Genomic DNA, 24,793 nt, shown 5'->3' on the forward strand with positions numbered 1-24,793 from the left:
GAAAGAGTTATCCTCTGGCCGCAACTCAGCTCGGAGGGGTTAATGCTCTTGCGGACGGAAAACGCGCCGGCTGCAGACCGAATGACGCCAGAGGAGGGGCCATGCTGTTCGGCCCGCCCAGGTGCTTCCGGCTTACGCGCCGTACAGAAGCGTGTTTAGCGCAGAGCTCATGCGCCGTACCGAAGTGTGCTCCGGCGCACCGGAAGCTTCCGGAAGAGAGCGATGGCGGGTTTGACTGTGAGAGACCCTGCGGTGGATCGTTCTCTGCGTTCGGTGTTCGGTGAGAGGAATTCGTGAAGCCAAGCATCGGGGAGGGACAGAAAGAGACAGGGTGCGGCGAGGAATGCCCCCTGCACCTCAAGAATCGCCGGAGAAGCTGGTGATGGGTCGAGCTTGCAGCTCTACCTGCCCATCCTGTGGGGCGGCCAACCTAGTGGACTCGCGGCAAAGTGATGCCTCCCCCTGAGGTCTTACTGCCTTTCCATGATGTGGCAGAGGAAGTTAAACTAGCATTCAGCTTCTGTGCATTTCTTCTTTCATGAGCTTCACTTATTGTCTGGAATCGAGGGCACATGGCAACTGTCCCTTACTACTTTTCACCCCCTACCCTAAAATACAGATTATATGCTGAGTGTCTATACGCTCCTTGTGTCCACTTCCCGCCCTTTTATAAGGATGTTTATCCTCTGTTGTTTACTGTGACATTTTAGTTCGATATTGATTGTGGCCACCTTACGTCTTAAGGTGGATTGTAAATGAATGAATGAACGAATGATTAAGACCTTGTCGAAGAAATTTTAAAGAGGATCATAATATTTTGTTTAAGTAACTGTAGTGATTTTTAAAGCTTCTTTTGGAAAGGACATGACAAAATATTTTAGAATAGTTTTTAACTATTTAGAATAGTTTAGAATAATTTTTAAACATCCTTCACTACATTCATGGTTATTCTTTGTGTGTGTGCGTGTAGAAATATGGACATAATGAGCCAGTTTTTAAAATTCCAATTGCATTGGTATTTTTAGTAGTTATTGATAAGATTTGCAGATCTTCAGGTAAGTACCAATGCCAAACTATTTTCACTGAAGTTAAGGAAAATCATCACACTTGTCAGATGAGCCTGAGAACTGATATTTAGAAGTGCCTATACCTTTAGTCTTAGCAGTTTATATGTTTTGTAATTAAAGTCAGCAGACAAGATTGAAATCATGCCGAAATACCATGGAACTGCAATTGTAGGAACACTATTTTGAGGTATTTGTTACATTTTCAGTAGGTGGACACTGTTTACTTACAAGGGAAATAGATCACAAACTCAGAATTTTAATGTCTGTTTTCTCCATAGTGGGGAACATTCCGTATGAGGCTACTGAAGAACAATTAAAGGACATCTTTTCTGAGGTTGGACCTGTTGTTAGTTTCAGGTGAGATTCTCCTTTGACTACTTGGGGTTTTCTTTAAAATCACAAATTTAGGGACACCTGGGTAGCTCAGCAGTTAAGCGTCTGCCTTTGGCCCAGGGCGTGATCCTGGAGTCCCAGGATCGAGTCCCACATCAGGCTCCCTGCATGGAGCCTGCTTCTCTCTCTGCCTGTGTCTCTGCCTCTGTCTCTGTGTCTCTCATGAATAAATAAATAAAATCTTTAAAATGAAATAAAATCACATATTTGGCCCTTAGCAATAATGGCAAGGTTTTTACTGGTGACTTTTCACATGCATCTTTCTGTTTGTAACAGCCTTATTCAGATATAATTCACATACCATATAATTCACAATTACTTTTACTAAATGGTACTTTTTTTCATTTAAAAATGTTTTAAAAATATTTCAACAAAGCAATCAGAGTAATAAAGTTATTTGTCTTACAGTGAACCAAATTAGAACATGGCCGTGTTAGCAGGAACCCTGTATGTGTGTAGCATTTGTGCCTGATACTTGGTTCTACCCTTCCAGGTTGGTATATGATAGGGAGACAGGAAAGCCAAAGGGTTATGGCTTCTGTGAATACCAAGACCAGGAGACGGCACTTAGTGCCATGCGAAACTTGAATGGACGTGAATTCAGTGGGAGAGCCCTTCGAGTGGACAATGCTGCCAGTGAAAAGAACAAAGAAGAGTTGAAGAGTAAGTATAAACCTGATTTATATGCAACGTGAGTTAGTAAAGATGTAACAAGATTTTTCCATTTATGATGTTTTTAGCACCTGCTGAAATGGTTAGCCACATAGCTTCTTGACCCACTTGAGGCACCTGCATTAGGGAATTGTATATCTTTGAGAAATAAAGTAAAGTTGACTTTAGGAGTTGTTCAGGTGTGAAGGAGTTAATTTACAGTTGAAGATGAATTCAGGTTCATCAAACCATTAGTTTGCACTAACTATGTCATTAGTTTACCACTGCTGTAACTATTTGCCAGATATGTAATTCGTGGGATTACTAAGGCATTCTGGGTCTTTTCATGTGGTAACAGACCAGGAATTCCATTTTGAAATTAGCATCTTTTTCTATTATTTTGCTTCTAAAAATTAGCATCTTTATTGTTTTGCTTCTGGAGTGACTTGTTAGAGGAAATTAATATGCCTCATCCCTAATTTAGGTTAACATTTTCCATCTGTGTGATCCTAGTCCTAGCTTTCTTATAAGAGTGGAAAATATACTCTGTCACTTTCCGCTACAGAAATTAGAGACTTGCAACTCACTTATTTCTCAGTTCCAGAAAATGTAAAGTTACAATGAGTCCTAGAAAGGAAGTGGCCCTAGAAGGTACTTAAAATGATTTAGCTCATAATTTTGCCTCCTTAACTTTTTGTACTTTCTTCCCGATCAGGCCTTGGCACTGGTGCCCCTGTCATTGAGTCACCTTATGGAGAGACCATCAGTCCTGAGGATGCCCCTGAGTCCATTAGCAAAGCAGTTGCCAGTCTTCCACCAGAGCAGATGTTTGAGTTGATGAAACAAATGAAGGTGGGAGGAGGCATTAGGTTAAGAACAAATCAAATCACATCAAAATTTCAAGGAGTTAATTGATAAAAGTTAATGGAAATAATTCCCTGAGCTCAAATATAAGGTGTGCCTGTTGACCACCATTTCCTGCACCTTTGATATGCCATATGTGCATAGCATATTTTACATTTCATGAAAAAAGCTTTCCATTTTTGTACACTAATATAGCTATACAATCTGGCTTTTTGTGGCTCATGGATATCAGATATAGATATTCAAATGTTAACTTTTCTCCTAAATGGTGGTTTTATGGTATTTGAAATGCCTCTTCCTTCTCTTGCCTGTCATGACCAAAATTTTGTGTGCTGCACAAAAACTGATGATAGCTTAAAAAGCCTCTTGAGTATTATATTTCTCAGATGAAAATAGTTCTAAATCACTGTTACTTTCTAAGTAATTACTGAACCTGGTGATGAATCCATTTATCTTCTCAGCTCTGTGTCCAGAATAGTCCCCAGGAAGCACGGAACATGTTACTTCAGAACCCTCAGTTGGCTTATGCTTTGCTACAAGCACAGGTAGTGATGAGAATTGTGGATCCAGAGATTGCCCTGGTGAGTGCTTCTTATTCTTCTATGGAAAACCATGGTAAACCTTGAGTGGGGTAGGAACTGCCTGTTTGCATTGTTAAACAGACAGATCATAGATTTGTCTTTTCATTTTTTAGAAAATTCTGCATCGCCAGACAAATATCCCAACGCTGATTGCAGGCAACCCTCAGCCAGTCCACAGTGCTGGGCCTGGCTCAGGATCCACTGTGTCAATGAACCAGCAGAATCCTCAGGCCCCTCAGGCCCAGTCTTTGGTAGGGCTTTATCTCTTAACATTTCATTTTACCTGTTTGAGAACGCCATTTTCATTTTAGTTCTTTAGACTAAAAGAACAGTCAGGAGCTGATGATAATTTCAGTTCCTGGACATAAAAGCAATTTTCAGTTTGCAGAGTACATGACATCTGAATGAATATAGATTTGATGCCAAGTTTGTGAAACAAAGAGATCCTTCCTGTGTGTCCTTTTATATAGGCTAATTTGGTGTTTATGTGCATGTGTAATACTACGGTTGGCACTTTGTTATTCTGCATACATTATTTCTTTTTTTTTTTAATTTTTATTTATTTATGATAGGCACACAGTGAGAGAGAGAGAGGCAGAGACACAGGCAGAGGGAGAAGCAGGCTCCATGCACCGGGAGCCCGATGTGGGATTCGATCCTGGGTCTCCAGAATCGCGCCCCGGGCCAAAGGCAGGCGCCAAACCACTGCGCCACCCAGGGATCCCTGCATACATTATTTCTTTTAGTATTTACAGCAATTGTATGAGGTTGGCACTCTTATTATCTCCTTACCAATGAAAAGAAGTAGAGCTTGCTTTCCAAGCATGACACAAAACTAAAGCCATAAGAAATAAATTTGGGACGCCTGGATGGCTCCGTAGTTAGGCGTGGTACCTTTGGCTCAGGGCATGATCCTGGGGTCCCAGGATCGAGTCCCACATGGGGCTCCCTGCGTGGAGCCTGCTTCTCCCTCTGCCTGTGTCTCTGCCCCTCTCTCTCTGTCTCTCATGAATAAATAAATTAAATCTTTAAAAAAAATTCGTTTGAAAACTGAAAAATTTCTGTATGGAGAAAAAGAAGTAACACAAAGACAAATGATAAATTGGGAAAAAGTATTTGCCACACACATGATGGACAACAGGCTGATTAACAGTCCTTAATCATGGGCAGCCCGGCTGGCTCAGCAGTTTAGCACCTGCCTTCAGCCCAGGGCGTGATCCTGGAGGCCCCGGGACCAAGTCCCACGTCAGGCTCCCTGCGTGGAGCCTGCTTCTCCCTCTGCCTGTGTCTGTGTCTCTCTCTGTCTCTCTGTGTCTCTCATGAATAAATAAACAAAATCTTTTTTTAAAAAAAGAGTCCTTAGTCATGTTCAAGAATGTTTATTGCCACATTATAATAGTAAAAAGTTGAAATATCCTTAATATACATCAGTGGAAGAATGGGAAAAATATTGCATATTTATTCGGTGGAACACTTAAAATGGTTAAATAAAGGACACGTGTCACCATGAATGACTTTCAACAAACATAATTCCATATAGCAGTAAAGATAAACTAGGATATATGGTATCAACACAGATAAAAGTGAAAAAAGTGAATGTGAGAGCTTTCCCAAAATATGGGATATATGTGTTTTCATATATCCCAAAAACCTGTTGAATGAGTTGCAACTATGTTTAGTATGTAATGATTTACATACAATTTCAAAACATCTGTAAAAATTCTTAAGTGGAAAAAAATTCTTTTTTTTTAAAGATTTTATTTATTCATTTATTTATTTATAGAGACAGAGAGAGAGAGGGGCAGAGACACAGGCAGAGGAAGAAGCAGGCATCATACAGAGAGCCTGACGTGGGACTCGATCCAGGGTCTCCAGGATCACGCCCTGGGCTGCAGGCGGCGCTAAACCGCTGCGACACCGGGGCTGCCCCGGAAAAAAAAATTCTTAAGTGGTTGTCTTAAGAAAGGATGCACTTGGGGAAGACCATACGGGAGATTTCAAATAAATATATTTATTTCCTAAACTGTACGTTTATTTTCTCTACAATTTATATATCTGGAATGTTTCATAATTAAAGTGTTCAACCTCAAAATACAGTAAACATAAACAGAACAGTAATTACCATTTTTACCATTCAGAGTGGGGGAGGTAAACAACTTGAAGTCAACCATAGGTGCTCCATATGGCCTCACAACTGATCAGATTTGTCAGTCTCTTTTTAGATTATGGTCCATCTTAATTGTGTTCTATTAACCAGGCTCATCATGTGTATTGTCCAGAGGTGTGTACATACTCTATTTTTTCTTTTGGTCAGGGTGGAATGCATGTCAATGGTGCACCCCCTCTGATGCAAGCTTCTATGCAATCTGGAGTTCCAACACCAGGGCAAATACCAGCAGCTGTAACAGGACCTGGTCCTGGTTCCTTAGCTCCTGCAGGTATGTTTCATTTGCAGTCTTCACCGTTTTGGTATTTTGCTAAAGTTTTGTTGTAGCAAATGTTATAATGTAGCCAAATTATTACATGGTAATGAGATCTTGATACAAGATTAATATACAGGGGTGCCTGAGTGGCTCAGGCAGTTCAGCATCTGTCTTCAGCTCACGTCATCATTCCAGGGTCCTAGGATTGAGCCCCATGTTGGGTACCCTGCTCAGCAGGAATCCTGCCTCTCCCTCTCCTTCTGCCATTCCCCCACTTGTGCTGAGTCTCTCTGTCAAATAAATAAATAAAATATTTTTTAAAATAAAAAAAAAATTACATAAAATTAACATACAGCTAGGAAATGTATATCGTAGGTGGAGGAAATAGTTGATCTCTTATACACAGAAAGCAGGGAAAAGGACCACAAAATGAAAAAGTATGGTAAAACTTCCAAATTAACAAGGGGGAAATAGAATGAATGGAAACTAGATTAAGCCAGCAAATAGAAGGAAAAGAAAACAACATTGTGAAGTAAGTAATAATGTAGAGTAAGGAGGAAGAAATAAATTTTCATATAGTTGTTATTCTGCTGAATGTGAATGGACGGAATTTTCCCACTAAAAGCCACAGACTTATATAGGTTAAAAGGGACATTTAAAAAACAGACACAAAATAGTCACATTTGTTATTATTTAACAGATGTGAAATTGCATTTTATTAAATATAATCAGACCAAACAACAGAATTTTTAGAACTGTATTTTCATTGAAAGTAAAACTCTATATTTTCTTTGAAAGAAATTAATGGAGTATTGCTATTATGCTTGTAGCTTTTTGTCATTCAGCAATCATAACTACAGGCACTGAGTGGGGCACATGACGGGATGAGCACTGGGTGTTATGCTATATGTTGGCAAATAGAACTCCCAATAAAAAAATTTAAAAATTAATTAAATAAAAAATAAAAAGCATTGAATGAAATAGCGATTCCCTATATGAAACTCTTGTATGAACACATGACATATATCAATATTTAAAGTTTTTTATGCAACAGATTTGCCTCTTGTTAATTATCTAATCTGGGTTAGATTGACTACAACATACTCATAGAGGATAATTGAATCTAAATTGTTCTGTTCTGGGGCATCTGGATGGCTCAGTAGTTGAGCTTCTGCCTTTGGCTCAGGTCATGATCCCAGGGTCCTGAGATCGAGTCTCACATCAGGCTCCCAGCAGGGAGCCTGCTTCTCCTCTGCCTATGTCTGCCTTCTCTCTGTGTCTCATGAATAAATAAAATCTTAAAAAAAAAACTTGAAATATCTTTCAATGAGGGGCACCTGGATGGCTCAGTTGGTTAAGTGTCTGCCTTCAGCTCAGGTCATGATCCCAGGTCCTGGAATTGAGCCTCACATTGGGCTCCCTGCTTGGTGGGGAGTCTGCTTCTCCCTCTCACTCCTCTTCACCCCCTCAAATAAATAAAATCTTTAAAATATTTTTTTTTCAATGAAAGAAGTGGATTCTGTATTTTATATATTTTTAAGTTATGGGTGCCTAACTTTATAATATCTTAAGTGGTCCTACTATACATGGCAAGTATGCAACCCATGACATGTGTAGCTCATAATGTGAGTTGAAAAACACTCAAAGTGGTCTATATCTTTTTCAGTGAGACAAGTGCATTGATCATGCACTTGGATGTCACAGGAGTGTCAAACTGTTGTAAAAGTTTCTAGGTGTCTGCTCTCCATTTCTGCACTTATATTGTCATAAATTGTTAACATGCAGTGTGTGGATCAACATTGTCTGTGGACCACACTTTGAGTACTTTTGTACCGATAGACAAAAAATAAAACACTGAGGGGAAAAAGTACTGGAACCAATAAGCATGATTTATATTGGGAGATTTATATCTTCAAAGAATACACTTTCGCCCCCAAATGACCTTGGAATAGTAAAAAAAAAAAAAAAAAAGAATGAACATGTACTTGGCCATAAAATAAAAACAAATTTAAAAAGTAGAGATTTTACATTCCATGTTCTCTTGTTATAAGCCAATAAGATTAGAAATAATTAAAAGATGACTGAAAATAACCTTTACTTGGAAAATTCAGGAACATATACTAGGTAATCCTTGAATTAAAGAGAAAATAAAAGGAAATTTTTAAATCATCCAAAAGATGACAAAAAGTAGTGTACTTTTTTTTATTTTTTTTACTTTTATTTTTATTTTTTTTAATTTTTATTATGATAGTCACACAGAGAGAGAGAGAGGCAGAGACATAGGCAGAGGGAGAAGCAGGCTCCATGCACTGGGAGCCCGACGTGGGATTCGATCTGGGGTCTCCAGAATCGCGCCCTGGGCCAAAGGCAGGCGCCAAACCGCTGCGCCACCCAGGGATCCCAAAAGTAGTGTACTTTATACAAAAAAGTATGACAAATAGTGATGGCAGTACTTGAGATGAATATCTTCAAATGCCTGTGTTGTTAAAGAATAAAGGAACTCTACTAGTTTTAAAGAATTAGGAAAATAAATTTTTTAAAGAAACAAGATACCAAGAAAGAATTAGGAAATATAGAAGCTGATGGGGTGCCTGGGTGGCATTGTCGGTTAAGAGTCTGCCTTCAGCTTAGGTTGTGATCCCAGGGTCTTGGGATCAAACCCCGCGTTAGGCTTCCTGCTCAATTGAGAGTCTGCTTCTGTCTCTGCTTCTCCCTCTGCCTCTCCCCTGCTCATGCTCGCTCACTTCCTCTCAAATAAATAAATAAAATCTTAAAAAATATAAATACAAAAGTTGAAAATAAGTGTGAAAGGAACTTAAATTACTGAATTTTCAGGTGGTATTTTTTGTGAGCTTGTAGCATTTCTGTTTCTTAAGTTACTAAAACATCACTAAGATTCTTGAAATACCCTGTACAAAACTCTGTGACAGTTGATGAGGAGGAACAGCCTAGTAGAAAAAGTAGGCAAAGAAAATGAGTAGGCACTTCATGGAAGAGCAAATCGAAATGGCAACAAAATCAAGCTCATTTGTAGTCATGGATTGCAAATGAGATAACAAGATTTCACTCAAACCCATCAGACTAGCAAAAGTTTCAAAGAGAGATGATACTATTGGTGGAAAAGTGGTATCATAAATTGCTAGTGGAACTGTGAAAGTGTTCAGCCTTTTAAGAAAATAGTCTATTGAAAATAATCATGTACTCTTTGACCCACCAATTCCACTTCTGGGAAGCTAGCCCATACAAATAAAAGCGCCATCTTGTGATGGAGTATAATATGAGAAATTATGCCCATAAGTCCTGCCACTGCTTTCCTCAGACCCTAAATCTTTGTATTGTTTTAGCGAATGGTCTGAATAAATCATAGAATGGTTTGTGGTTAGAAGAGACCTTTGAAATTATTTAGACCTGTGGTTCTCAAACTTAATGTACATTAGAATCACTTGATTAGCTTATTAAAGTACAGATACTGGTCCCCATCACCAGACGTCTAAATCAGCAGGTCTGAGGTCGGGCCCTGGAATTTGCAGTTCGTGGTTTTTTTGTGTTTTTTGTTTGTTTTGTTTTTAAGATTTTATTTATTTGAGAGAGGGAGACAGCAGAGCAGGTGGGAGGGGTAGAGGGAGAAACAGACTCCCCCCAGGGAGCAGGGAGCAGAATATGGAGCTCGATCCCAAGACCCTAAGATCATGACCTGAGCTGAAGGCAGATGCTTTACTGACTGAGCAACCCAGGCACCTCTGGAATTTGCAGTTCTAACAATTCTTTAGTGATATTGATGCTTCTGGTCTGAGCACCACATCCTGAGGACAACCGGTTTAGACCAACTCATTTACTTTACAGATGAGTAAGCGTGGGCATATGTTAACTTTATTAAATCACTTGTTCAGAATCACAGTTACTTAGTAGGAGTAGGGCTAGGACAGGTTCAGGTTCTTAATCCATGCTTTTGGTGCCTGGCATGTTAAATGGAACAAGAGAATATGATGTGTACTTGATATTTTAGTTAAGCATTAATGAAGTGCAACTAGTTCAGCTTGTCTTTTCTCCCTACTCACAGCATATATATTTCCTTTGAGGAAAAGAAAATTGCTATGTAGAAAGGACAAGACAAGGGCTTGTGGCACATAATTATTCTTTGTATAGCAGTCCTTATATCCCACCTGGTTAGTGTAGGGTAGAGCAGTGGTTCTCAACTCTACTAGACCCTGTGGCGTCTTTTCACAACAGATATTTTGCAGTGACTTTTTACTATCCTGAAATGAAATGCACCAGATGTAATCTACTTAATGTGATTTCCAAAAAAATATAATACTAAACTATAATAGAAAGAAGTAAAAGGAAATTAACGTATAATAGAAAATATTTTTAATATTCAAGTGTTCAGGCACAACTACATAAGAAACCAAAAGTAGCAGTCAGGTACTTGCACTTATACCATCAATGTAAAAGCTACAGATGTAGACAAATACATTGGTATGTAGGTATCTTGTTTGGCAACGCAAATGCCAAAAGGACTGTTGACATTAGTGTTGTGATTGTCTCAAATGATGAAAACTCTTGGTAAAGTTCTTAACAAAATAAAATGCAATGCCTGTAATTGACTCAGTAATTGTATTTCTGAAAAATTCAGTATGTATGTGTACATATGTAAATAGAGAAAAGAATTTTTTTTTTACAACTACAACAAGCTTAGGTTCTAAGTTCAGATGACTGTAAACAGGTTTTCATTTGTGTTAATGTTCACCAAGACATTTGAAAATTTTGCAAGACAAGATAATTCTGGATTTGGGAGGACTGTCTCAGACATTGCAGGGCACCTAGTATCCCCATTGGTTTCTCATTAAATGCCAGCCATGCCCCATAAATCTTTTCACAACTAAAACCCACACATTTACAAAATACTCTAGGAATAGTATTGTCTTGTGTGAGAGGAATTATGTGGGTGAGTTCCATTGTTCCTCTATATAACAGAACTTCTCCCAAGGTTTTGGAAGCCAGTGAGATTAAGTATTCTCCTTTAACTCACTTTGCTGTCACTGAAGCATAGAGTTTACTAACAAACTTTACCTTCTGTACAACTGCATTGTTTAGTGGTAGCTGTGATCTTTGTAGTTTTCTGCCTATGAGGCAGAAAAAGGAAATTTGTTAACTCAGCCACTGTCCTTTTTCTCCACTGTCCTAATTTGTGTTTTTCTTTCCTTCCCTTCATCTCCTAGGAGGAATGCAAGCCCAGGTTGGAATGCCAGGAAGTGGACCAGTGTCCATTGAGCGGGGACAAGGTAAATAAATATCAATAACTGAGTAATGTGGACTGGACTCAGAAATGTTGCATATCTGCACTATCTTAATATGGCAGCCACTAGCCACACATGGCTATTTGAATATTTAATTAAATTTAAATCAAAATTAGGTGGAACTTAAAATTCATTTCCTCATTCACTCTAGCCACATTCTTTTTTTTTTTCCTAGCCACATTTTAAGTGCTCAGTGGCCAACTGAGGCTAGTGGATACCATTACTAGATATTGCAGATATGGAATATTTCCCTCATTACAGGATATTATTGAACACCTCTAGTCTAGACTTTCCATCTAGTGACTCAGAGCCAGCTCTACAAGAATTGTTAAAGCAAATGGATCCTTTGTTTCTATTTAATTTATGTCACCTTTTCCTAATCTAGTAATTCTGCTGACATGTTCTGTCCCACTCTGTGGATATCTATTGACCAAGTAAGCCATTTTAATAATGAGCATATAACATGTGGCTGGGCATGTAGAAGCTTAAATTTAAACCTCAGAGAAAACTGGGAAGGGAATCAAAGGCCTGTAAAGCCCACTCGATAAGAGTATGTTGTACTGTGGCAGTAACACTGGGTACCACAGCAACAGCCACTCCAAAATCTCCATATTATTTTCCTCAGTTGCTGGAGTTTGAAGAAGCAGAAAATGCAGTGGTTTGATTGACAACATTAAGAGGGGAGAGAATAAGAAAACAGAAAGAACTACCAATAAAACTGAGTGCATACTAGGCCAGGCACTTCAATGTTCATAAACAACTGTGAGTTAGGTGGCAGCACTTCAGTATTCAGGTAGAGATGGAAGCTCAGTTTTTTTTTTTTAATAATAAATTTATTTTTTATTGGTGTTCAATTTACCAACATACAGAATAACACCCAGTGCTCATCCCGTCAAGTGCCCCCCTCAGTGCCCGTCACCCATTCACCCCCACCCCCTACCCTCCTCCCCTTCCATCACCCCTAGTTCATTTTCCACAGTTAGGAGTCTTTATGTTCTGTTCTGGAAGCTCTGGAAGCTCAGTTTTAAGTTACTTATTCAAGGGGACGTGGTAAGTAAATCCTGCCGTCTGAGTAGGGTGGACGGGACTTGGGGCACTCACCTCCTCCAGCTAGTAAGTGGCAGAGCAAGATTCTGAGGTCTCTGATTAAAATCTTCCTCTTTCTGAAAATCCACACCGCCTCGATTAACTTCCAGAAATACTCTTCAGTGTCTTCTATTCTTCGTCATCTTGTCATTGTGATGAGAAAGAACTGCTTTGGACAGCATAGAGAAGTTTAAGTTCCTTCTTCTTAGCATATGGCCTATAAGTGAAACCCATTTTTTAAAAGCAAAATATTTAGAGGCCTGTGTACTATATTCCTTGTCTACGGTTAGTTCATTAGGGTTGATTGCTGAAGTGACAGAACTAAGAATCTCGTCAGATGTTTGACAGTGGGACAAGCTCTTAACCAAATGCCTCATTTAAGCAGCCTCTGCTTTTGTGCTGTCATGGCCCATGCCCTTGGCCTCTCTGAGTGTGTGTAACCAGAGTATTTCTGCATGAGGGAGAAGGAATTGGGGTTTCAGGCATATTTTTCTTCTTCCCAATCCATCAATCATTCAAACTCTAGGTGTTTAATACATACTTCCACAAAGACATCTTCTTTCCTGCTATAGTTTTCTTCACCTCTCTGGTCAAAAGCTAGCAGAGGGAAATGACTTGATTTTTGAAGGTATATCAGGTGTGTCTTCTTGAAGAGAGAAAATGAGATGAGTTTCCCTTTATAGTTTCTCTTCAGTACCCAGCAGAGGAAGCAAGAATCTTTCCACTTGTACCCAGTTTTCTTTCTTTTCCTGGAATCTATGCTTCTTATATGCTCCTTTTTTTTTATATGCTCCTTTGTAATAGTGAAAGGAGATAGTGAGATGCTTAAGAAGATACTTCTTGCCTTTTGCCACCTTTGTATAGTGTTGACACCCTTGTCATCTCATTAGTCTTTGTTTGCTGTTGTCATGGTGTTTGGTTATTACCAGAGACCTATAGTGGCAGAGTGTTTTTTGAGGAGTGGTAGTCTCTTTGTCTAAAGTTCATTTGCTGCATTTCTTGCAGAAATTTTTGTGCTTTAAATTATGGCAGAAATAGTACGGTCCATCTCTGTTATGGGCCTCTTCAGAATAAATCTTGCCTTCTAGATTCAGTACAATTTCTTTCACGTTTTGTTTATGAAAATATGTTCTTTGCCTAGCTAGAGATTCAGAACCATACTTTTTATATTTTGCTTCTTTTCTTACAATGGCATAAGGAGATTTAGGTGGATTCATAGTAGCAGAGGTCAAACTTGAAAGGGGCCTAATAAAATCAGTGGCCCACATATTTCACCTTAGGAGACAATCTCATTACAGCAGAACAGTTTCAGATCCCAAAGAAGCTACTATAGTTTAGGAAGATGTTGTAGTCTGAGGCGGTTCCTGAACTCTTGGCTTTTTGATTTACCTGTGTAGATCTCCAGTGCCTGTATGTGTATGATTCTCTGTCTGTGTGCGTGTAAGCTATTTTAAGTGTCTGCTCTTTTTCCTTTTGAACTTACTGCTCACCTAGGAACCCTACAGCACTCGCCCGTGGGACCCGCCGGGCCTGCATCAATTGAGCGAGTTCAAGGTACCCATTGTATCTACGGGTTTCCTTTTACTTATGGTGTTCAGGGTGGGACGTTGAGAGGACAAGGGCTGCTTGGCAGTCATCCTCACGTTCAAAACCCAAAAGGGTAGTGTTTTGGGCTTTTGTTTTTAAATTTTTTCCTGTTGGGGCCACAAGCCTAAGATTGACCTCTTCACACAGGGCAGAGAACATGGATGATATGGGCATCTGTCCGAGGCTGTACTCCCTCCCTACTGGTGTCAGGAGGCTTGGATGGAATAGCAGTCTGTAAGGAGACAGCAGGTTCTTGCAGAGCCATGGCAGTGTTCACAAATGCCAAGACCCTACCTCTCTTTTGTGACTCTGGTCCTTGAACTAAGGTTGATTATATAAGGAAAACCAGGAGCATAAGTTTCTACAGGTTGAAGTGCTAGTCCTTGGCAGGTTGCCCCCCACTTTGCTCTTTATATAATTCCATCCATACCTCTGACATGGCACAGATTCTGCCTACACCCTGCTTCTGTTCTTGAGCTGCAAGAGGAGTCTGCTGTGGTGAGGTTTCACCCACTCTCAAGTGTCTGAATTATGTTGTCAGTGGTATATAGAGTCATTTCTTGTTTCCTCATGTGTCCTTCACAACAGTAACTCCCTGTTTGTTTCCCTGTCAGTGCCGATGCAGGACCCCAGAGCAGCTATGCAGCGTGGGCCCTTGCCTGCCAACGTCCCAACCCCTCGAGGTTTACTAGGAGATGCTCCAAATGACCCACGTGGAGGCACTTTACTCTCTGTAACTGGAGAGGTAGAGCCTAGGTAAGCACTAACATAGAAAGAAAAGATTGGGGGAATCTTTCTCGGTTTGAGAACACAGTCTTTCTGTACCTATTTGCCTACTTCAAAAGGTAAGTAAATATTCACCGCCACTGTCCAAGACTAAGGGCTTCTCCTTGGACAGAACTATGTAGTTGATTATGTCATGTTGAATGAACCATGGCTACTCCATCTTTAGAAATTGGAAATTCTCAGGTGCCTGGGTGGCTTAGTCAAGTGTCTGCCTTCGGCTCAGGTCATGATCCCAGGATCCTGGGATTGAGTGCCACATCGAGCTCCCTGCTCCATGTGGAGCCTGCTTCTCCCTCTCCCTCTGCCTGCCACTCTGCCTGCTTATGCTCTCTCTTATGAGGATTATGCCTCTGACTACTGTGAGTACTTAGATCATCTCATTAAATCCACAAAACAACCCTATAAGATTGACAGTAATAGCAATCCTATTTCACAGATAAACTGAGGCATAGAGAAGTCAAATAAATGTGCTCAAGATCACACAGCTAATAAGTGATAAAGCTTAGATTTGAACCCATACAGTAACCCGTGTTCTTAAGCACTGTACTCCATATTCATTCTGTAAAATGGATATCCATTACCTCCTTCTTAATTATGAGTGCCCTGACCAAATATAAAATTACAGGATATACAGGTTTATTTATCCATAGCTGTTGTTTTGTTTTGTTTTGTTTTTTACCTATTTGGTGTTAATCCTCTTAGCATTTGTAACTAATGTTAGCATCAGTTCTTTGATTTTTTTTTTCTTACTGATCTCCTGGTTGACACTTTTTTTGTTGTTCTGTTTTAAAATATAACTTTTTTCTCCATCTCTAGAGGTTACCTGGGACCGCCTCATCAGGGTCCACCCATGCACCATGTCCCTGGCCATGACAACCGTGGCCCACCCCCACATGAGATGAGGGGAGGACCATTAACTGAGCCCAGACCTCTAATGGCCGAGCCAAGAGGACCCATGCTAGATCAGAGGGGTCCACCCTTGGATGGCAGAGGTAAGGGGAGACCACATACAAGGCTGACTGCTGGTTGTGGGCTGTTAATAAACTCAGCTATCTTGGGTTCTAATCTTGGATAAAAGAAGGCTAGGGCAATGGGGTTGACAAACATTTTTAAGATTTATCTGTAAAACTGAGACAGAGAAAGCAGCCCCTGAACAACACATTTGAACTACGCAGGTCAATTTATACATATTTTTTTTATAAATACAGTACAGTACTATAAAGGTATTTTCTCTTTTTTACAATTTTCTTAATAACATTCTCTTTCCTCTAGCTTACTTTGTTGTAAGAATGCAGAACATAATATACAAAACACGTATCAATCAACTGTTTATGTTTTTGGTAAGGCTTACCATCAGCAGTAGGTTGTTAATAGTTAAGTTTTGGGGGAGTACTCCAATCCTTGCCTTGTAAAAGGGTCATCTGTAGTTGGGGGGAGATGTGACTGGAGAAATAAATTTCTATCTTTGACTATTGGTTCTTTTTGCCATAAAGATGAGTAGTTACACAGTGGTTTTCTTACAACTTTCTTTATAGGCGGAAGAGATCCCCGAGGCATAGATGCACGAGGGATGGAGGCACGAGCCATGGAGGCTAGAGGATTAGATGCCAGAGGATTGGAGGCCCGAGCAATGGAAGCCCGTGCGATGGAGGCCCGTGCGATGGAGGCCCGTGCAATGGAGGCCCGTGCAATGGAAGTCAGAGGGATAGAGGCCAGAAGTATGGATGCAAGGGGCCCAGTCCCTGGCCCTAGAGGCCCTATGCCTAGTGGAATCCAGGGTCCCAGTCCAATTAACATGGGGGCAGTTGGCCCCCAGGGATCCAGACAGGTATGTGCAATACTTCTTGCTTCTATATGAAATCTTGATCTATTCAGGAATTAACTATTGAAGCTGACTGTTATTGCTTTCCGACTTGGACTATTTCTCAGCTTGTTAAAACAGGAAGATTAGAAACTCCCTTCCTCTAGTTTCACTGTCCCTTAAGATGGTTATTTTCTGGCCACCATTGTAGCAGCTTTGTCCTACCATTTAAGGATCCCTTCCATTCAGAGCAGAGCACCCACAGATTTAGGAGGCAGCGTGTGTATCACTAGAATCTAGGCATGGATATTTGAAAAAACCTCCCCCAGGTGATTCTAATGTACAACCGTAAGAGCTGCATTAGAGCATGTGAAGAGCTGTTAGTAGTCATTTCGGTAATCTTAGGTTTGCAGAAACCTATTTTAATTTGCTTTCATTACACAGCCTAAGTGGACAGTGGAATATGAAAGGCAGTTTTTACTAATGTTCACCTTAAAACCTGTGGAACTGAATTCTTATCTCTTCTTTCTCCTTATCTGGCTCTCTCTAGCTATGTGTATGTATATGGTGATCTCTGATTATCTGTGTGTTGTTATCTCCTCCCTCTTCACACACAATTGGTTGTGGGGAGATGGTATGTGAGTGTCTTCCCTGAATTTTTACGTGCTGGCGCCTTCAGCTCCCTCTTGCCCCCCCCCACCTTCCTTTTTCTGTATGTCTTCCTCCTTCCTCTACCATATGTTATGTGTCTTGGTCCTGTGTGTGTGTGTGTGTGTGTGTGTGTGTGTGTAAGGGAGTGTGTCACTGGAATGGAATATGTCAGTCATCCAGTTCTCTCATTTCATAGGTTTGGAAACTGAGATCCAAGAATTCAGCTGACTTATCCAAATTCACACAACTAAAAAGTGACAGAGCAAGGACTAGAACCCGCTATTTTTTTTCACTGTACCACTCTGTCCTGTTAGCTGCACATTATGTATGTGTATGTGTGTGTCTACCTCCCCCTCTTTAATAGAAGAAAATATGAATATGTTGTTTCCTGGTATGTGTAAAAGAAAACTGTTTTCTATTTTTTTTCCAAGTTGTGTTTTTAAACATGTGTTTGTGGGCCTTGATGTTTATTCTGCCCTCTATGATCAGTAGCTTTGTAATAAGAATGGGTTTTATGCATTTATTCAGTCCTTCAACACTTATTTATTGAGCATTTACTGTGTACCAGAGAGAGCTCTAGATAACTGAGGATATAGCAGTGTGAACAAAACGAAGTCCCTGCCCCTTGGAGCTTGCATTCTAGTGGGGGAGACTGACAACAAATAAGTACATGATGTCCTTATATAATTCTGTCAGTTGTTTTGTGGAGAAACACATTGAAAATAATGGTTGGAAGACCATTTCTGGATTAATGTCTTGCTGTTTTATCTCTGCTAGTGCTTGAACTCATTCTGTAATATTGGATTCATACAGTTTTCATTAGTAGATTGTATAAAGCCTATTAGATCTGAATAGAAAAAATAAAAATTTTATCTTCATTTTTATATTGTTTAAATAAATATGTTCACTCACATATAAAAGATATACAGTGAGAACCTTGCTTCCTGCCCTGTATCCATCTCCCCTGTGATCCCAGTCCTAGAGAGAATTGCTTTTATTCAATTTTTGATGTATCTTTCTAACAAAGAAGAATATATTATTAGGAAAAATGCATATATTTTTCCTTTCACTGTTCAGTGCCTTGTTTTTTCACCTAATGGTATATCCCTAATTCATAATTTCAAATCAGATTTTATTTTATTTTTTTTTTATTCATGAGAGACACAGAGAGAGGCAAAAACAGAGAGAAGCAGGCTCCCTGTGGAAAGCCCAGTGTGGGACTTGATCCCAGGACCCCAGGACTATGCCCTGAGTCGAAGGCAGACGCTCAACCACTGAGCCACTCAGGCGCCTCTTAAACCAGATTTTAAAATTAATTCCAGTTCACCTAGTTGGGAACTTGTCAGTAAAAGGCTTATTATTACTAGGGTGATTATATGACTTAGCCAAACAGGGACATGTTTGAGAGTGAGAGTATTTATTAAGTAGTTACTCTGGGGCAAAAGCATAAGCTAGGACTATCTTAGGTAAACCTGGATGTGTGGTCACCTATGTTGTGACTTGTCTGCCTAGAACAGGCACTCCTGGAAACTTTAAATGACCATTATTGAATGGTTAGATCACGATATAATACCTCAAATTAGTATTAACTGAAGCTTCAAAAATGTTATTCTCATGGATGTGTCAGGTCTGTAACATAACATTAAGATCCGGACCAGTCTCTGGATTCAGTATTGATAAAGAACAGAAAGTGATAATACAGTGTATTATGTTTCCTTCCCTTCTTAAACAAGATATGAAAAATGATTTAACCATTTCTGATTACTCAAGATTATCATTAAATGTACCTATTATTGTATATGCTATAATAGAAAATATAGTCACCTCCTGTTTGGTTTCTGGTCTCCTTCACCATCAGGCTGTCGCCTGGCTCTTCACATTGTTGTCACGGTATCTGCTCCTAACAGTTTATCCACGTTTCTTTTTGTGCTTTGCTGCTTCTAATCTGCTGGGGAAGCAGGTAACAAGTTTGTTAACAGTTTGTGTTTCTTAAGAGTACCTAAACTGAGTGAATGCCTGAGTGTGAACATAACAACATAGGGCCTTTAACAGTTATTCTAGGTGCTCTGAGAAGTCTCTTTTCTTTCCTAAGATCGAACTCACCAAAGATCTTAAATAAGATCTTAAATAAGTGTGATACAACTGCATTTTGTTCTTTTAACCTGGGTCCATCATGTTTCTTGGTCTGTATTTAGCAGAAAGCATCTGTTGCATATTCTCTCCAGAAAGTACTAAAAAGCAAATGTTGGGCTAATAGCAGTCTTTTCCACAGAGGCCTTCCAATCTCCTTCCTGCCTCTGCCATTATGATCATCTCTGCCTTACTTGTAGGATAGGGCCCTTTGGGACGAACTGCCTATGTCTGATTGAACTAGAGGTAGGCAGTATCTCTGTAAATGTAGCTTCCCCAGTGGACCAACATACAGTATCTCTAGAATCTGCTGGCTTTCATTTCTCTTTCCACTGAGCACTAGTTTCTAGGATGCTGTCAGTTTTCTCTGTGCTTATGCAGCTGGATTTTGCTTGATTTGGTGGTATCTGATTGTGCTGTGTGATATTTGTTGATGCTGGAGCTGTTGTAAGCAAATGTGTCTATAACTCGCTAGTTGATCTCTTGCTAAACCCTGCCTTCTGCCATTGCTAACAGTAGGAAATGATCTTGAGTCATTAATTTGCTTTTTTTTAATTTATATCTATAATCAGATCATATTTTTCACGTTGCTCTTACTGGATTCTGAATACCTCTGTGAGAAGTTCTGAAAAACCTCTCCTCGTCTCTCTTTGTGCCCATAGGTTCCAGTCATGCAGGGAGCAGGCATGCAAGGAGCAAGCATTCAGGGTGGAGGTCAGCCTGGGGGCTTTAGTCCTGGCCAGAACCAAGTTACCCCACAGGACCATGAGAAGGTAAGCAATACTATCTATCTCCAAAGGCACACATCTGTTGGATTCCTCTTTTCAGTTATGATGTTCCTTTGGAGTTCCTTTAGAAGTCATGTTTACTTTTACTTTTTATGAACCTGATATCTGAAAAATGTGTAGGCCTGATCTTAAATGAAATTAAAATTCTTAAATCGATGTATGTACATGGGAGCTTATCTTATATTTCAGTCATCAGCCAATAACTCTTTTTCTGCAGGCCAGAGTGACCTGAAAATCCAAGTACCCCCCCACCCCCCATTTTGCCTTATCCCTAAAAACAAGAGCAGATTCCTCATGAGGATGTCTGTTCCTATATTTGACCATTGTGGGGAGCTCGTGTCTGATGAAAAGACTTAAACTTGTGAAAAAGAGACTTTTAAAAATGGGATTAAAGGGGCACCTGAATGGCTCAGTCATTTAAGCATCTGCCTGAATTCAGCTCAGGTCATGATCTCAGGGTCCTGGGATTGAGCAGCATCAGGCTCCTTGCTCAGCGGGGAGCCTGCTTCTCCTTCTCTGCCCCTCCCCTCCCCACCACCCCACCACCACTCATGCTCATTCTCTCTGTCTCTCAAATAAATAAATAAAATTTAAAAATCTTTAAAATGAGATTAAGGGCACCTGGATGGCTCAGTGGTTGAGTGTCTGCCTTTAGTCCAGGTCATGATTCTGAGGTCCTGCAATCAAGTCCCACATCAGACTCCCCACAGGGAACCTACTTATCCCTCTGCCTCTCTCTGTGTGTCCCTCATGAATAAATAAATAAAATCTTAAAAAAAAATAAGATTAAAAACTGAAGACTTCCCAAGGTTCATAGATACCATGTTAGTCTACAGGAACTTTGGGTTCATGCAGTGTCTTTCTGATTTGAGTCACATAATCTTAGGTCTTACCGTACTTGAGCTTTTCGTTGGTCCTTTTCTCATCAGCCCATTTTGGTTTGATTTGATTTGGGGATTTTGGGGGGGGGATGTTGTTTTTGCCTGCAGTATTCCATGTGTGAAGTATCTTTCCTTTTTGGATGGGAGCTGGTGGTGTTTTTTTTTTTAGCTGCTGTCATTAAAACTCATTCCCTTTTTTTCTCTTCACAGGCTGCTTTGATCATGCAGGTTCTTCAGCTGACTGCAGACCAGATCGCCATGCTGCCTCCTGAGCAGAGGCAGAGTATCCTAATCTTAAAGGAACAAATACAGAAATCCACTGGAGCACCTTGAAAGGTGAGCAGACTTAAACCTGCATAAGTTGGACAAGCTGCTTGTGCCTTTGGGGTATTAGATACTTTCAGCCTTAACCAGCAGCACTGTCCTAATCTAAACACTGTCTGAGGACTACACTCCTGTTGGCTAGATTCTTCACCCTTCATTAAGTAAGTTCCTGTCAGGATAGGGGAAGGCAATAGATCTGTTCAGTTGTCAAGTTGGTTGTAGTCTTGTTTAATCTTCCTTCCCTAATGGCAAAAGTAACGTGATCACTTTTACAAAATTAATCATACAGAAATGTAGAAAGGGCAGGATGGGAAGCTCTGCTTCCTGAATCTCATTCCCCAGACAACCTATAAATATAGCTTGGGGTGTCTCCTTCCAGAATCAGTTGTTATTTTATTCCAACTGTCCCATCAAAATGGAGAAACTACAAAGCATTTCAATAAAATGTATAAATATTTTGGTTTCCAGTATTATTTATATTGACTATTTTGATGTTAAACTGTTAGAGTGCATATTTCAGGGTAGTAACTATACACCACCACCATCAATGTCCCTTTACATTTTAGAGGTTGCTGTCACTGCTGCCCTTTATTTTTCTTGCTTATCTGTTAGGTAAAAGGGATCACGATCATGGAATCCCCTAACATCTTATATTTCATAAATAGTTGGGTTTTTTTTCTTTAAGACTCTTCTTTTTTCTTATTAAAGATTTTTCTTATTTTTAAGTAACCTTTGTACCCAAGTTGGGGCTCAAACATAACCCTGAGATCAAGAGTCATATATGCTCTACCAACTGAGCCAGCCAGGTTCCCCAATAATTCTGTTTTCTAAAAACAGCTTAAAAAATAAAATGAAATAAAAACAGCTTAAAATTTTCATTGTCCCAGTATCAGCTGGAATATCACATTTTGAATTTCTACTTTTTACCCCTCTGTATTATAATTCCCATCCATATATTATATAATAGTGAACTCATTTACGCTAATTACCAATCTTTACTAAATATATTGTATTTTAATCCATATTTGCAATATCATTAAAACATCCAAACTGGAAACATGCATCTTATTTGTAGACTTAATTTTTTTTTAAGATTTTATTTATTTATTCATGAGAGAGGTACAGAGAGAGAGAGACGGAGACACAGGCAGAGGGAGAAGCAGGCTCCTCATAGGGAGCCCGATCACTCCCTGAGCCGAAGGCAGATGCTCAACCACTGAGCCACCCAGGCATCCCTGTATTTAGACTTTAAATAACTAAACTATAATAGGAAGCTATCATAGATGCATAGCTAGCTAGACTTTTGATATGACCAGTACTTTAACTTTTTGGTCCAGATACCTGAGGCATTTTCTTTAGTAAAATTATAGGCTATTTTATTGAGACGAATACATTAAAAACCATTTCCCTCTTTAACTTTTTCTAATTTATTTATGTCATGTCATTCTTACAATATGAGGAAATTACTGTTTTTGGATAGTGGAGATAGAAATGTTTTTGAAAGTTCTTCCATTACATATTCTAGCTTATAAAATATTTCAGAACCCTTGCACATAAACCACAGGGCAAGGGTTTTTGTTTTACATTTTATTTTGGAATAATTATAAATTCACAGAAGGTTGAAAAAATAGTACAGAGAGCCTTATGTACCCTTCCCCAGTGATAACCTCTTCAGAACCCATTGTGCAATACCTTTTTGGTTTGTAGTACAAAACCTAAAAACTGACATTGGTATATTATTGTTAAGTAGACTACAGACCTTATTCAGTTTTAACCATTTTTAAAACCTACATTAATGGGGGGAGGTGGTGCTATGTGCATGTAGTACTATACAGTTTTACATGGGGGAAGTTTGCTTGTGCATACTGCAGCCAAAATGTTGGTTCTCCATCCATCCTGCACCTTAGTAGTTGTGATCCATTTCTGCTATCACTTGACAGGCTTCTATACCATTACCATTAGATTAATAGTTCTCAACCAGAGGCAGTTTTGCTCCCTATAGGACATTTGGGAATGTCTGGAGACATTTTTCATTGTCACAACTTTAGGGGGCATGGTATACTACTGGCATGCAGTGGAGAGCAACCAGAGATGCCTTTGAAAATCCTATAGGATATCCACCCCTCACACCCCCCACCACCCTCCACATAACAAAGAGTTATCTATCTCCAAATGTCCACAGTGCTTAGGTCGAGAAACCGTGCTGTAAGAGATGATTACTGTGGGGATCCTGGAGGCAGACACCTTAGCAATCTCTCCCTGGTAATTTGCTCTTTTGGCATAGCCTCCCTCCCCCACTTTAAATTTTTTTTTCCTGATGTTTGGGGAAGAGAACTTTGTCTCCATCTCTAATGGCTTTCTCCCAACTTTTCCTTACAGGTTTTCAAAAATAACCTGGCAACAAATCGGGACACTAATTCCATAACTTTGTTGAAACGTTGCAAAAAGATGACTTCTGCATCCTAACCTTGAATGACTCAAATTGGTGCCAGGTGGAGGATTCACATCACCTTCTCTCAGAACAAAATCAGTTCATTCTATTGTCTTAGTTTGTATATTTTCTGTGACTTGAAATAAACTTTGAACACAATTTTAGTATACTGCAAATTGATATACACGACCTTTTTGCTTTTAAAAAGCTGAACACCAGGGGTGAAACCTTAGATGTGTTTTCAACCCTTACCGCAGTACTGTGCTTTAATGTTATATTGCCATAATTCTGTTTTTCCTTTAAGTTAACCACTTATTCGTCTTGGTGATATTTGAGAATTTCTTAGAAGCAATGTTTTCTAGAACTTAGTTTTTTGCTTTGTTTGCTTCCAGCAGGAATAATAAGATTTTCCCTTTGAGAACTTGCTAGAGCTTCTGAGTTTACTGGGAGAAAATAGTCCATGCTTAGAGCTATAAAATTGTCAGAAGGCCCACAAAGCAAAGAGCCTAGTAGAGCAGTGTATGTACTTAGTTTAGAAAAATCCAATGATCAGAATGCACTTTTTTCAATCAATAGCAGGTTTATTCACATGCACCATTCAGAGTTAAGACAAAAATGTATTGGCACTGGTTCAGGTGTATCGGCAACACAAGAGACTGTTGACATTTACCTGTCTTAAAACTCTTCAGTCTCAGTAGTCAACCATAAAAGTTTAAAAAGCCACCAATTTTTCACATGTTCAAAATGAAATAAAAACAAAATAGAAATCAAGTGAACAAAATACATTTAATTCTGCCTTCTAGATAATCACTAACCTACAGCCTTCCCCCTATAACCAAATTTATTCTGGGAAATTAAAACATAGAAAACCCTAAAACTTTTACATTCTTCTCACTTATTTTAAGAGGACCAGATGTAGAGCGTAAGAGGTCAGATTGCCCATTAGGCCTGCCCCTGCCTGCTGCCTCGCAGATAGATGTGACAATAATTAGTGCCACTTGCTCTAACCTATGGCTCCTCCTGCCTAGTATTCTCTCATAGTGGTGTTAAGG

At 39.6% G+C, this 24,793-nt stretch overlaps 1 protein-coding gene across 2 annotated transcripts; it reads left to right on the forward strand.

Moving 5' to 3' along the window:
• The first annotated feature begins 205 nt into the window (after window positions 1–205).
• Window positions 206–23,900, forward strand: CSTF2 (cleavage stimulation factor subunit 2). 2 transcript variants are annotated; one of them, XM_055338726.1, is made up of 15 exons: window positions 206–280; window positions 1,346–1,424; window positions 1,954–2,123; window positions 2,827–2,963; window positions 3,437–3,556; window positions 3,670–3,807; window positions 5,871–5,994; window positions 11,199–11,261; window positions 13,857–13,916; window positions 14,564–14,705; window positions 15,552–15,727; window positions 16,271–16,563; window positions 19,980–20,090; window positions 21,197–21,322; window positions 23,690–23,900. In XM_055338726.1, exons 1-14 carry the CDS (start codon window positions 223–225, stop codon window positions 21,317–21,319), a joined length of 1,794 nt encoding a protein of 597 aa, XP_055194701.1. In that variant the 5' UTR covers window positions 206–222; the 3' UTR covers window positions 21,320–21,322; window positions 23,690–23,900. The 2 variants fall into 2 exon arrangements, with proteins under 2 accessions (XP_055194701.1, XP_055194702.1); XM_055338727.1 differs by lacking the exon at window positions 13,857–13,916.
• Window positions 23,901–24,793: the final 893 nt, after the last annotated feature.

This window comes from Nyctereutes procyonoides, unplaced genomic scaffold, assembly GCF_905146905.1.
Source record: "Nyctereutes procyonoides isolate TBG_1078 unplaced genomic scaffold, NYPRO_anot_genome, whole genome shotgun sequence".
NCBI lineage: Eukaryota > Metazoa > Chordata > Mammalia > Carnivora > Canidae > Nyctereutes > Nyctereutes procyonoides.

What these genes read in the sequence shown, in the direction of transcription:
- CSTF2 (XM_055338726.1), top strand. Translation starts at nt 223, where the DNA reads ATGGCGGGTTTGACTGTGAGAGACCCTGCGGTGGATCGTTCTCTGCGT. An exon ending in TTCTCTGCGTTCGGTGTTCG is followed by an intron (nt 281 to 1,345) that starts GTGAGAGGAATT and finishes TTTTCTCCATAG; the next exon opens with TGGGGAACATTCCGTATGAG. An exon ending in TGGATCCAGAGATTGCCCTG is followed by an intron (nt 3,557 to 3,669) that starts GTGAGTGCTTCT and finishes TTCATTTTTTAG; the next exon opens with AAAATTCTGCATCGCCAGAC.